The sequence below is a fragment of the Hesperophylax consimilis genome, chromosome 23 (genome assembly GCF_061612785.1).
Source record: "Hesperophylax consimilis isolate HC1 chromosome 23, BYU_Hcon_1.0, whole genome shotgun sequence".
In the NCBI taxonomy this organism is placed as follows: Eukaryota; Metazoa; Arthropoda; class Insecta; order Trichoptera; family Limnephilidae; genus Hesperophylax; species Hesperophylax consimilis.
Genome location: NC_142858.1, coordinates 29498630 through 29511883, shown reverse-complemented (window position 1 = coordinate 29511883; position 13254 = coordinate 29498630). Strand labels below are relative to the sequence as shown.

Genomic DNA, 13254 nt, shown 5'->3' with positions numbered 1-13254 from the left:
TTGAGATTCGCAGCGCATTACTCGACCGAGGGGTCAAATATATGCAAATGCGATATATTTTTGGTACATACAGAGAACACGATGAAATCAATAATCTCATTCGTAGTGTAGGTACTTTGGATACTCCGATTTTTAAAAGAAAAATATGTTTTTCGTTAATATTTTAAAACTCCACTTTTTTGGTGGAAAAACTTCGGGAGGTGATTCTATATGATGGTCAAAGTAAAAATGATGAACTTTGAGCAGGTGGATGTACTTGTGTATTTGGGAAGTATGTTTATGAGAGATGGAAATGATGGAGATATGAAAAGAAGGTGGACTGAACGCGGTTAGCGCCAACAAAAAAAATCAAAAGAAGCGAAGCTAGTAATCTACAACGAAGAGTTGGGTGTTGGTACCTACCCTGATGTATGGCAGTGAGGCACGGAACTGGCAGAGGACGGACGAAAGTAGACTGAATGCTGTAGAAATGAGGTTCCATAACGCGTGTGTGGTGAAACCATGTGTGATCGTGTGAGAAATGTGGAGATTCGCAAATAATACAATACAATACAAGGCTGATGAAACATGGGATTGCAGGCCTTGACGAATGAATTGATGTTTCTTGATAAACTTTTAGTAAAACACGAATGTGTTATAACGATGTCGAAATACTTGAAAAATCCTGATATTTTCGTATTTCGTCATTATATATAATCAAGTAAAATGCAGGTGCATGAACAAATGTTCCGATATATTAGGAATTTACTAAAAGTTTATCAGGAAACGGCTTGCAATCTCGTTTTTAACCGAATTACCAATAATTTGAAGAGATTCTTAATAACTTATTAATACTTATTTTTCGCCGTGTAATGAGTAAGATCAAGAAAGGGACGCTTATATGCCATGTAGAGTGAATGAACAAAGAATCGTAAGTAAGGAAAATATGTGATGTGATGTCAATATGAATGGTAGAAGAATTCGGGGTAGAGTAAGAGTATGTACGGGTCTGTAATGTGTGAATGGAAGAGCATGTGTGCAAGCGAGATGGAATGCTTGCACATGTGATGTCAATATGAAAGGTAGAATAATTCGGGGTAGAGTAAGAGTATGTACGGGTCTGTAATGTGTGAATGGAAGAGCGTGTGTGCAAGCGAGATGGAATGTTTGCACATTTGACAAATATAGTGTGAATGCTTGTATCGTCCCCTTTCCTTCATTGTCATCTTCCCAAAAAACACCAAAAATAAAATTACCCACATCGCCTCGTTACATATACAAACACCGCTCCCGGGTACATTACAGGGACGATGTATGAATGTGAATGAAGTAAGAAATGTGTGTCAAGACCGTGTTACTTTGTAAGGATGAAATGAATGGGTGGGGTACATAATATTTCTTGTGCAAAAATCCACAACCAAGTTTATTTTACCATAGAAAATCGTTTAAAAATCAGAGTCACGCCGGGGCTTTGCTATTGTACCTATATATGTTATGTTTACGAATTCATATTCGCAAATGCCTCGCAATTTTCTTAACACGCAATAATGTAACAAGGATATTATAATAATTATTGAGTAGATACTGTTTATAAACGTTGCATTGCGGTAAACCAGCTTTTATTGTAATAAATAACAATCGATATTTTATACGCGCGTATGGAATGTGTGCATTGGGTGCATATAAAGTAACATTGTCGTGGATGAAATACGAGTATGGAACAAGTATTACGTTTTAATTATATTATATTATGCACACCTACACGATACAATAATAATCGTCGCGCTTTGGATACCAAGTAATAATGGTTGAACGGCGACACAGGACAGTGGCAATTCAACACAATTTTGAAAAGTGACGAAGTCATTGAAGTGCACGGAGAAAAATGAGTATGGCTGATTTGATGGCCAATCCATTTCCCAATGAAATATTAGTCGATTCAGAATAAATCTGAACACGTGTTCATGCAGGCTCGTGAAGGACAAAATGTTCCGACATCCTAATAATATATTCGAGATTTACCGACAGTTTAGTAGGAATTCACTCGTCAAAGGTCTGAAATCCCCTTTTTAACAGGAATTCGAATAATATGAAAAGATTTTTTAATAAATAAGCAATATTTTATATCAGTAAGTTTTCTCCGCATGTTTAAAAAAAGGCATATAATCCTAACCTATCGTAACTTGTCTAGTTTTTTCATCTCTTTTCAAGAGTGTGTTGAAGTTTACTTTCCTGAGTTTTGTACCTGGGTAAATACGTGTAGCGATTTCAATTGAGTTTTACTAAGAAAATACCCCTTGACTTGTAGAGACTTCCGATGTTTGTAAACAATCTCCATTATATAAATGTTTTTACATATGAGATGCCAACAAGACGACAACGTTTTCGTTAGTATTACGTATTACGTAGAAGCGCCGTGCAATTCATGCTCTGCAAAAATAGGTATTTTTACGTCCTCACTTCAATAATATATTTTATATTCTTTCCTTAGGCAAGCTGGTACTTGTGTTTAGAAATAAAACTGTACTTACTGTGAAAACAACATGTATATATATTTATAAAGATTTATTAATTTGTAAAAATTTAAAAAATACGAAATTATGTAAATAATAAAATATGTGTTTGATAAACACTATTTAAATACACGATATAAATATATCAAAAGTAACCTTATTTCGCCGGTGCATGAAATATGATGGAGCATGGTTTATTATTTATAAAACCAGCCAAAATTACATTTCAACAAGTATAGCTGACATTTAAAATGTAATTTAAACATAATAATATATAAAATGCGAGTATGTACATTGGCTACTACGCAATAAATTCGGCTGACATACACTTCACCACAATCTATCTATCTGCCCTGATGATTGACATTCTTACGCTGTTCGAAACTTTGGAAAAATACGGAGGAAGCGCTAAGCGGCATAATAACCCAAAAATTAATCAATATAATAATTTCGGATGTGAAAAGCCCAAATCATCTGATTTTTGTTAATGCTGCTGACACACTTGCGCTATACTCTCATGGCTTGGCCTATTTTAGCACATCGCTCACCATACATTCCTAATGGTAATGTATGGCGAGCGATATCCTGAAGTAGTATCCAAGCCACGATGATATAACGCGCTTCTAGCGTGGTCTGTCGGGCAGTGATGCCATACCACAAAAATGAAAATCGGTAGATTTGAGACAAAAATCGGTAGGTCGTCAAAATATTTATTTGAAAATTTTCGGTGTATTTTTCAGAAAATTCCTTTTTTTTCACAAAATCGGTAGATTTTAGCCGAAATCGGTAAATCTAAATCTTTATTAAAATTTAATTTATGTTATTTGAATCGCACGCGATGATTATGTTTCCTGCGGCTGTGTTTTGTTGTTGATAAAAGGATTGCAAGTGGACGAGGTTTACGGAGGAGTTTAGAATGGTTCGTCGTTTTGTTTCAGCGCCCAACAACCACCAGCTGCTGGCCGTGAGGGCGCTGGCGTTGAACAGTCTCAGCCGGTACCACGAGGCCCTCGCTGACGCCAGCAATGTCGCCAGAATCCGACCAACCTGGAGCAAGGTAAATATATATATATTAAAACCATGTTGACCTGGTCACTCGGTGCTTTACTATAAGTCCTGAGGAATTGCTTTAAATGGCTTTAGCCGTGTTTGGTGACCAGATCTGAATAGCCAGGCACTTCCCCATCTTCCTCTTTCCCATCTCCTTCCCCTCCTCACTACCTTCAGTCTCACAACATACCCCAATTGGGGATGCCATAGTCTCACTGGCTCCAGATAGTTGGAAGAAGTTGGTACTCTTGTGTGGTATTGGTGAAGTGTCAGGGGGTATTACAGCGCGCTTCACATGATCTATACCAAAATAAATATTATGTTTTTTTAGAAATTCAATTGTTGTCATCATGCTAAAGTCATTCTTGCTAAAAATCGATAAATACACCGGAAATATGTTATCATTAAATACAAAATCAGTAGACGCCTAGGTAGGTGATCACTCTAATCAATAATATTCTGATAATTTGTATTTTGTGATGTGTTAGGACTGTTAGGTGTTAGATATTATCAGCGCCTTCACAATTCGGCGACTGGAGCGGACTGCTCCAATTGCGCCCTCATGCTGCAAGCTGCAGCAATGCCAATTCTAATTATGAATAATTGCACTGTGTGTGACGTCACAAGACACAATTGAATACATTTACCAATGTTCACTTTGAAATCTCGTAACTTCGTAATTTTTGGAGATATTATCGTTATGAACTATTCAAATATGTATAATGCATCTCGCCCTTTGTAGTTGCATTACTTTAACCCTCGGACACCTTGTATACTTGTATGTTAGGTTATGCACGTTGGTAGGTTAGATTACGTACTATTTATTATTATTATTATGTAATGAGCAGGCAGCATTCTGCTAATGCGCTCATATCTGATTTCACAACAAGTTTGACAGTAATTGAGTTGTTTTAAGTTTGAACTAAGTCTTTTCTTCTCTCCAAATGTGAATCCAATGGAGTTTTGAATTGATTTATATTTGTTGTATCGATGACATGTTGTGGGAGTAAGTTCCAAGCATCCACTACTCTATTTGCAAGGAAGTGTTTTCTAGGATTAGATGCAAAAGGCGTTTTGGTAATTGGTGTTTTTATTATGCTACTGCAATGGTATTTGGTGTTTTTATTATGCTACTCGATTCTTCATTCAGTCGTAACTAAGATTAAATTGCTATTCTAACTAACCCATATTCGGGCTGCATCGCGCCCCAGTGCCAACAGTCTGTCTGTTTGAGACATTTGAAGTTTATGAATGACTTACACGGGTGAAATGTATTTGCGTTAGATTTACATATCGGCAAGTGGATTCCATGATAACTCAACACAGTGAAAATTCAACACACTTTTAAAAAGTGATATAAAGTCATTAGAAACTATGAAAAAATATAAAATTTAAACCTAACCTAACCTAACCTACTTAACCCAGTTAATAAAGTTTTTGTTTTATCACGTTCCATGACTTTATATAACTTTTTAAATATGTGATGAATTATCATTTTGCTGATTTATCTGGTCACACGGCAAGTGGTACCTACCTACATATGTTTTTGAAATTAATAACGACAATAGTAATAATAATTGTTGGGTAACTACATTGTTTTACACATGTGTAACAATATCCGCCACAATTGTTATTATGTCATAGTATACATAACAATATGTAGATATCTTGGACGTTTTGCCAAGATTGCTTTGGTAAATAAACTAAAATGTTGCTGTGCAACCTTCTTGCATTAAGAAAAATTCTAGTTTATGCAAAATAGATTTTATTAAGCATTAATTAACTCTCAAGATCTCTTATAAGATAAGTATAGGTTCCAAGTTAGAGAAATATAACTGTTTTCTCTTGGATCTATCTTTCACTTTTTCCAAAATATCGAAATTCATTTTGTACATTGTGAAGAACAGTGGGGAACTATATCACCACCCGGTTGGGGGCGTTGTGAGGTAGATTAAATTAGGGTCTGTAGGACGGGATTTAGCGGGTCTTGAAGACGCCCGGATTATATGAAGGAGGAAAAATAGATTCCAGATATAAAAACGAGTCTGAAAAACCAAGCATTCTCATATACATCAGGGATCAATGCTGCTAGCTCCTTCAAGCAGGTTCCATTAAAATACCTGTAGAACAGACTCTGCATGCCTACATTGCGTCTGTGCATTAGATATGTCAATCGATCGAACCAAATAGATTTATCAAGTATTTTGGGACTCCAGCCCAAAGGTGGACTTACTTGAGATTTGTAATGTTAACAGCTGATCACTATTGAAATATCTGCTAGCCTTATTCAAGACGCTCAGTTTGTTGGAAGCCAGATTTACTCGGGCTTCTCTGGAGCCGCGGTACTTGAGCCGGTGGAGTCTTTATCTATTATCCCATCACCCAACGTCCTAATGCCCCCAAATCTCTTTAAAATCCTCTGATTATTATTCTCAACTTATTTTAATGAATTTTATTTCGACTTTAGGGTCATTTTGTTCGAGGAGTTGTTCTATCCAACTTGAACCAACACGCAGAAGCCTTGGTGTCCTTCTTCATTGCCGCCTGCCTGGGGCACAATGTCCAAGCCATTAAGAAACATGTCACACTGGTATGTAACAATAATTCCTACTTCTTATATTATGTCATAGCAGCAGCTTCTAGTAGGTTCTAGAAATTCAATATATGCAACGTGCATCACATTGGAACCTACGAGTAAGATGGCGAATGTACGCTGCATCTACCTATATAGAATAAAAACGAAGCCGCCACCTACCTACTCGCGATTTGCCGAACGAGTGATACCTATATAAACACGGTGACATTGCGGTACATAGAGTCAGTCTTTAGTACTCAGTCCATCAGTCTCGTTCGGGCACTTGAATCAACTACCATAACGACATCATCAGCGACAACTGGGACTACTCTGGCTTCTCTATTTGGACTCTGTAATTCGACTACTTCAATAAAGCCACTGCTAGAACACCCCACAACATCTTTCAAAGGTATTAATTGAATTTGCTGAAATTCCTTCCATCCTCAAACATATATCCCACGATTTTTGGGTAGAGGATTAGCAGATTGTTAATTAATCCAAGGGAGCCTGTTATGCCTCGATACCAATATCCCACAATGTTTGGGTAGAGGATTAGAACATTGTTAATCAATCCAAGGGAGCCTGCTAAGCCTCGATAGTAATATCCCACAATGTTTGGGTAGAGGATTAGAACATTGTTAATCAATCCAACGGAGCCTGCTATGCCTCGATACTAATATCCCACAATATTTGGGTAGAGATTAGCACATTGTTAATCAATTCAAGGGAGCCTGCTACGCTTAGATACAAAGATATATCCCACAATATTTGGGTAGGGGATTAGCACATTGTTACTCAATCCAAGGGAGCCTGCTTGCCTCAATACAAAGAGCTATTCTATCAAAACCGTGCTTTCAGCAATTCCCACTAGAAGACTTACAATATCATTTCTTATTAAATACTCTAAAAATACACACATTGGAAGACAGGTGTAAAATAAACGACTTAACTTTTTTATTCAAGATTCTAAACTCTAAATTCGACTGTTGCGAACTTCTGCAACTCATAAACTTACGAATACCTACAATAACAACACGACAAAATACACTATTCCACTGCAACACACATAAGCGTAATTACATTGCGAACTCCCCAATACAACGGTTTTACACTATGGGAAACCAATACTTAGGTGATGTCGATATATTTAATATTAACTTTGCGAATTTTGTGGATTACGTAAAAGACTTATTTCAACACTATTCCTAAATGGAATATTTTTATAAACCAGTCTAATTGCTGTATTTTTTAATTTATGTTTTTGCTATTTTTAATTTTGTTTCTTGCATATATTATTTTTTAATGTAATTTTATTTTTATTATTTCTTTCTCATGTTTCAAAACTGTCTGTCATTAAAATTGTACCGCCTACATGTAAAAGCCCTCTCGGCGTTAAATAAATAAAATAATAAATGAATAAATTCCCCCATTTTTTCGAAAAACCAATTCAAAATGAGATTTGGACATTGCTCCGTTCCCTCTCACCTTTTCAAAATTCACATACTTCGTAGATCCTTAAATTTTTTAAATCACCTACCCATATTGCACAAATTTTAATTAACTGTGTTAAGTATGTCTAGTCTGTTTTATTCTATATACACTACAAATTTGTATTCTTATGTAAAAATTATTTGTTTTTAATTGTCCCGAAATGAGTTTTATTTAATTTCATGTGTTATAAATATTGTTGGTGATATTTTGTAATATATCATCACAAATAAAAAAATATAAATACTTTTTGACAAAATAGTTACACAATAAACATATTATTTTGCACTGCTGCAGGGATACTGTAAAATACAAAAGTTATCTATTATCTGCCAACCAAAATAAGTTTACTGTGCCATCTGTGTTTTGAAGATGAAATCATTTTTTTATCTTTAATAGAAGAATTCAGTCATTTGCTTTTCCCAAACTAGTCTATTTGGATAAACTTATTTTCGTGAATTTAATATGCAAGCATAGTAAATCTTAATTGTTGTGAAAAATGAAAAACTTTTTTCATAGTTTTATATGCTTTTGTACAATTTATATAATTAACCAATTTTTGTTGTTGTTGTTTGTTTCCAGTGTTTAGCAAGATTACTTAGCACCCCTAGTCGTGAGAAGATCTACCGGCGTCCCCTCTTTCGCAGCATTCCTAGTTACAGGAGAAGAATTTCCTTGACATTTAATCAAAACAAGCTGTGCAAATGTCGTTCTCTACAATATGGCAAAAGGAGGCAATTTATAACCACCAAGGACAGTTGTGATGATGGAGAGATCTCACAAGCCGAAGGCCTGGACACTGCCAACATGCAGGGGGTGATAGATAGAATATTCATGGAAGTCGCCAGATATTCAGGTAATTTTAATTAAATCTATTGGATGCATTGAAAATGGTTTATACAGTCTCTACAATCCGAAAAAATTAAAAAATGAACCTGTTCATTTTTACTATTTTTCGGTTTACTGGAATCTTTAAAAAACAGTTGGATTTTCGGAACTTTTGCTACATGGATGCTACATAAAATTTTATAATTTTTTTTTTTCACATCGGATAAACTGAATTTACCAATTATATTCCCTCACTAACTTCCTAGAACTTCCCCTACCAAGTGTCCCACTACAAGTCTCTTTAAAATTACACTTCAATTGTTAACGTCTTGCATTTTCCACCCACTTACCCCGCCCCTATCACCCAACGGTTGGATTAATGGATGTTCAGTTTATGGTGGGTTCGAATTACAGGGACTATACTGTATTATAATAATTTGAGAGTATATTCTTGTTTTCCAAAAGTTTAAAAGTTTTTGCAATTTATTAATTACATACTATTTATACTTGTAAAATAAGTTGAGATATTTAGTAAGGTTTTGCTGGTCCATTTTTTTTTTTTAATATTAACCCAAAACAGGAGGCCCTGAGGAAAATAATTTCCCTCAGGGCCTATGTAATCTTATGGGATGCTGTGTGGAGGGTCTTTTTTAAGGAAAGGAAGGAGATCACATTTTTGTGAAGGTAAAAGGTATGAGGGTTGGGTAGGAATCTAGGGATCTAGGGATCAGTGTGTCCAGGAGTGACAGACATATGAATATATCCCTCCCACTGCGGCGCAAGGCGATATGTCAGGAGACCAGTTGGGGAGGTGAAAGGGTCTCCCTAAATAAGCCTCTCCCGATCTGGCACCTCGCGCAGCTGGTGGGCAGGCGCATCCTGAACACACCTCATTCGAAGAACCCGGGCACCCCTCCTAAATCACCAAAAGTTAACCACTTGGACCTATGTCAGAGGTGTTGGTTATCCAATAAATGGTTCCCAGGGCAGCGGTACCCAAACCCGCCTCCCGAATTGATTCCTCCCATTCCAACAACGTCAATATAATAGCTTTCCTTTGTATGTTACAGAAATGACTCCTTCATCAACAGAACTTCAAGTGGAGACGATACTGGTGGACCAATCTGACTTTGAATGTGTGCTGTGCTGCCGGTCCCTGTGGCGACCTGTGACCACTCCCTGCGGACACACCTACTGCTGGCACTGCTTGGAGAGGTGTCTGGATTACAGCTCCTCCTGCCCCCTGTGCATGACATCCTTGGCCGAATACCTCGCCAACAACTCGCGGAGTATCACCACATTCATTGACGAGTCCATGAAAAACTTCATCCCCATGGAATACATAGCCAGGAAGATTATTCACACCCAGGAAGTTATCGGAACGACAACCTCTGAACCGCATATTCCGGTGTTTGTTTGCACAACAGCATTTCCGACGGTCTCCTGCCCGCTGTATGTCTTTGAACCTCGCTACCGGCTAATGGTTCGTCGATGTCTCGAGTCAGGGTCCCGGCAATTTGGAATAGCTGCTTGTTTAGACAAGAAAGCCACTGGACTTAACCGTTACGCAGAATTTGGAACCATTTTGGAGATAAAAGATTGCGTTTTGCTTGGGAATGGTTGTTCGATCTTGTCTACTGTGGGAACAAAGAGGTTTAGAGTGCTGGCCAGGGGAGAGAGAGATGGCTACGACATGGCCCAGGTAGAGACCATCCAAGATAACCCCATTGAGTTAGATAGAGAGCCAAATGTCGTTGAATTGCACAATAAAGTGAGGCGGAAAGCATGGCTTTGGTTCAAAGACATGGATGAGAGTTCCAAAAATGAAATTATCCAAACCATCGGTTCCATGCCCGAAGAAGAAGACGAATGGAAACAGCAACGGGACGGTCCTTCGTGGACTTGGTGGGTTGTTGGAATTCTGCCGCTTGCCACCCAACTAAAGGTATGTACATAGCACCCAGTTACTTTTATTTGCGGATCTCACATATTTTACATAAATGTGTATATTCACATTAAATGTATCAAATAATAATTTCAATGTAGGAATATATTTATACATAAAAACTAATCAGTGTTCCAAAATGTAATTTGTAAGTTTTTCGATGAGCGCAAAACCAACCGTTATTTGTGTTAACTTTGTGTTAGCGGATGCTGGTGTTGAATGGATAATATATAATTAATGCGGATTTAATAATTTATTACAGAGAATTGCGTATAAGAAACCTTCACTAACTATGATTTTGATTTTGTTGTGATGTTTTCATTTTACTATGCATTATTTCCACAGCTACAAATTTATATGAGTTAACTCAAGATTAGCTAACAAAGTTTTTTTTTTATCCTCTACTCAGATTATTGATATTACGCCGTGTGTTAAAAATACATTGATAATGTTATATTTTATTGTCATCCATTTATGTTGGTAAGTATTAATTACTGTTAAATGTGACAGGTTAAGAACATAAAAAAATCATTCAACACCATCAACCTAACTTTTTGTAAACATATTATTTAATTTAGAAACGATAAGTCTTCATATGTGAATTGAAATTCAACTGTGTACACATAGACAGGAAGATAAGGGTGGGGGACAAACCAATACAAGTCATAACCATGCTGTAAGTAACGGTATTTACCATGTTACCGTGGGTAAGTGATGTGGGCGTCAACCTTATAGTGGCTGGTCAATAAATGAATCTGACAGTTTTAAGGCAACTCGCATTCTGTCATCACTTAGAAAACAAAATCCTAAATTGAATATTTTGTTATAGTATTTATCTAGACACTTTTATAAATGGATTATAATTTACTTACAGCAATAACAAATATGTGCATGCCGAGTGAACGCAGAAGATACGTATATTTAGGTTTGTCACACCAAAGTTAGAAACGCGCACTCAGACCCTGTGTAGATAAGTCCCACAGTGGGTTGCGCTGAAAATCGTTACCGTACACATGTTTTTTCACACCAAAAACACATGTTTTTTTAAAAACATAATTGTTTACTCAACTCCACACAGGAGGAACTGAGGAAAATAATTTCTCTCAGGGCTTATGTCATATTTGGGGATGCTGTATGGAGGGTTTTTTTAAGCAAAGAAAAGGAAAAAGGTATGAGGGGTCGGTTGGTATATGAGGGTCATTTTATCAAGGAGTGACAGACGTATGAATCCATCCTTCCCACTTCGGTGCAAGGCTATGGTAGAGCAAGTTCGACTGGAGAGGTCAAAGGGTCTCCCTCAAATGATCTCTCCTGATCCGGTCCGCCACGGCAAGTGCATCCGCCACCGAGTCCTGGACAAAAACACATGAACTGCCATCACCGGCCATAGCTTGCCGCTTGGGGTGACCTATGGCATAGTCAGTCAAATAAATAGTTCCCATACCCGCCTCCCAGATTGAAAATTATCATTTTCTATATGTAAAAGGTATGTTCTGTATGTGCCATGCTAATTATATATATTATTTTGTTTTCAGGTGATGATCTTGGCGACATCTGACCTTGAGAAAAGACTTCGTGCCATAGACAGAACACTAGATTATATTTACTTCATGAAGAAGCAAACTTTTATGAACGACAGGGATTTAAGTTTTACGGAGCCGCCGCCCGATTACTTTAGCAGCCCGTGGATATACAATCAATCGGCTAGCACCAGTCAACTGGGGGAACAATCAATGTGATATCGTTTGGAATTAGACAGTAGTTGTAGAGATTCACTAGAAGACCAGACATGACATGTATTGAATATACTTTTATATTTCCAGTCATGAACTGTTTTACCTCTTAAGACTTTGACATGATATACATACCGTAATTTCACACTACTGTGGTCCAAATTTACTCTAATTTTTGATTTTTCGTATTGTGTATCTGTAAATGGTTTGGATAATGATATTAAAAACTTTTGTTACTCTATATTTCAACATATTTACAAAATCTCAATCAATCAATCTATACAAAAAAAAATCATACACAACTATCCAATTATTCATCAAATCCATCAAATATTTCCTTTATTATATCGATGAAGCATGTCAATTGGAAGAATGTTAAAGTTAGCAGGTCACGAGATTATGTGCAAACTAGAACAATGTCATCAAATCTATGCTCTGTCATTTAGGTGTAAACCGTTCACTTGATGTTACTTGTGTTTTAAATATTGATGTTTTTATGCGCACGGGTGTTTGGACCATAGTTGTGGCGTATGACTATAGTTATTTGAAATTACGGCACTATTCTGAGTGTAATGACCATCTTACACTATAACTACATATATTCTACGGCGATATTTTTATGTAATTATTTTATTTGATTACTCTGAACTCACCAGAGGTCCCTGGCCATCCTTAAAGCTAAGGGAACTTCATATTATTATATACATATTATATCATAGTCAACCTATTGGGCAACATTGTGAATAAAATTAATTTAATTTATTGTTAGGTAGAGGAAAGTTTTTCATAATTTAGGTCTATTGAGGCCCAAATTAACTAATTTAAAAAAAGAGTGGATACGGAATGAAGCTTTCCTTGCTTTTTTATTATAGCATCACATTATAAAATTTATATGTCGTGTAGAAAAATATATTATCTTTTTAAAATTATGCCAAAATATCTTCCTAGTTTGTAAAAATGTTTTCGACCACAGCTATCCCTTACGAATAATATTACCAACAGAATACTTAGTTTGCTTTTTTATGTGTAAAAGAATTTATCTATCTAAAGATTCTCAGAAATAAATAAATATTCATAGATCATTGAACAAATTGGAAGAACTTTTAACTTTGCACAAGACATTATACTATCGCAGTTATTTCT

The 13254-nt window shown here is 36.3% G+C and overlaps 1 protein-coding gene across 1 annotated transcript in view; it reads left to right on the top strand.

Annotated features, from left to right (window-relative positions):
* LOC149412535 (LON peptidase N-terminal domain and RING finger protein 2-like) overlaps positions 1-13242 on the top strand; it is a 51584-nt gene extending 38342 nt beyond the window's left edge. The window contains exons 3-7 of the mRNA XM_089646174.1: positions 3431-3549; positions 6010-6132; positions 8188-8461; positions 9504-10378; positions 11914-13242. Of these exons, the coding sequence (XP_089502300.1) occupies positions 3431-3549; positions 6010-6132; positions 8188-8461; positions 9504-10378; positions 11914-12117 (1595 nt within the window). The 3' untranslated portion in view covers positions 12118-13242. The remainder of the gene's footprint in view (positions 1-3430; positions 3550-6009; positions 6133-8187; positions 8462-9503; positions 10379-11913) is intronic.
* The last annotated feature ends 12 nt before the right edge of the window (positions 13243-13254 follow it).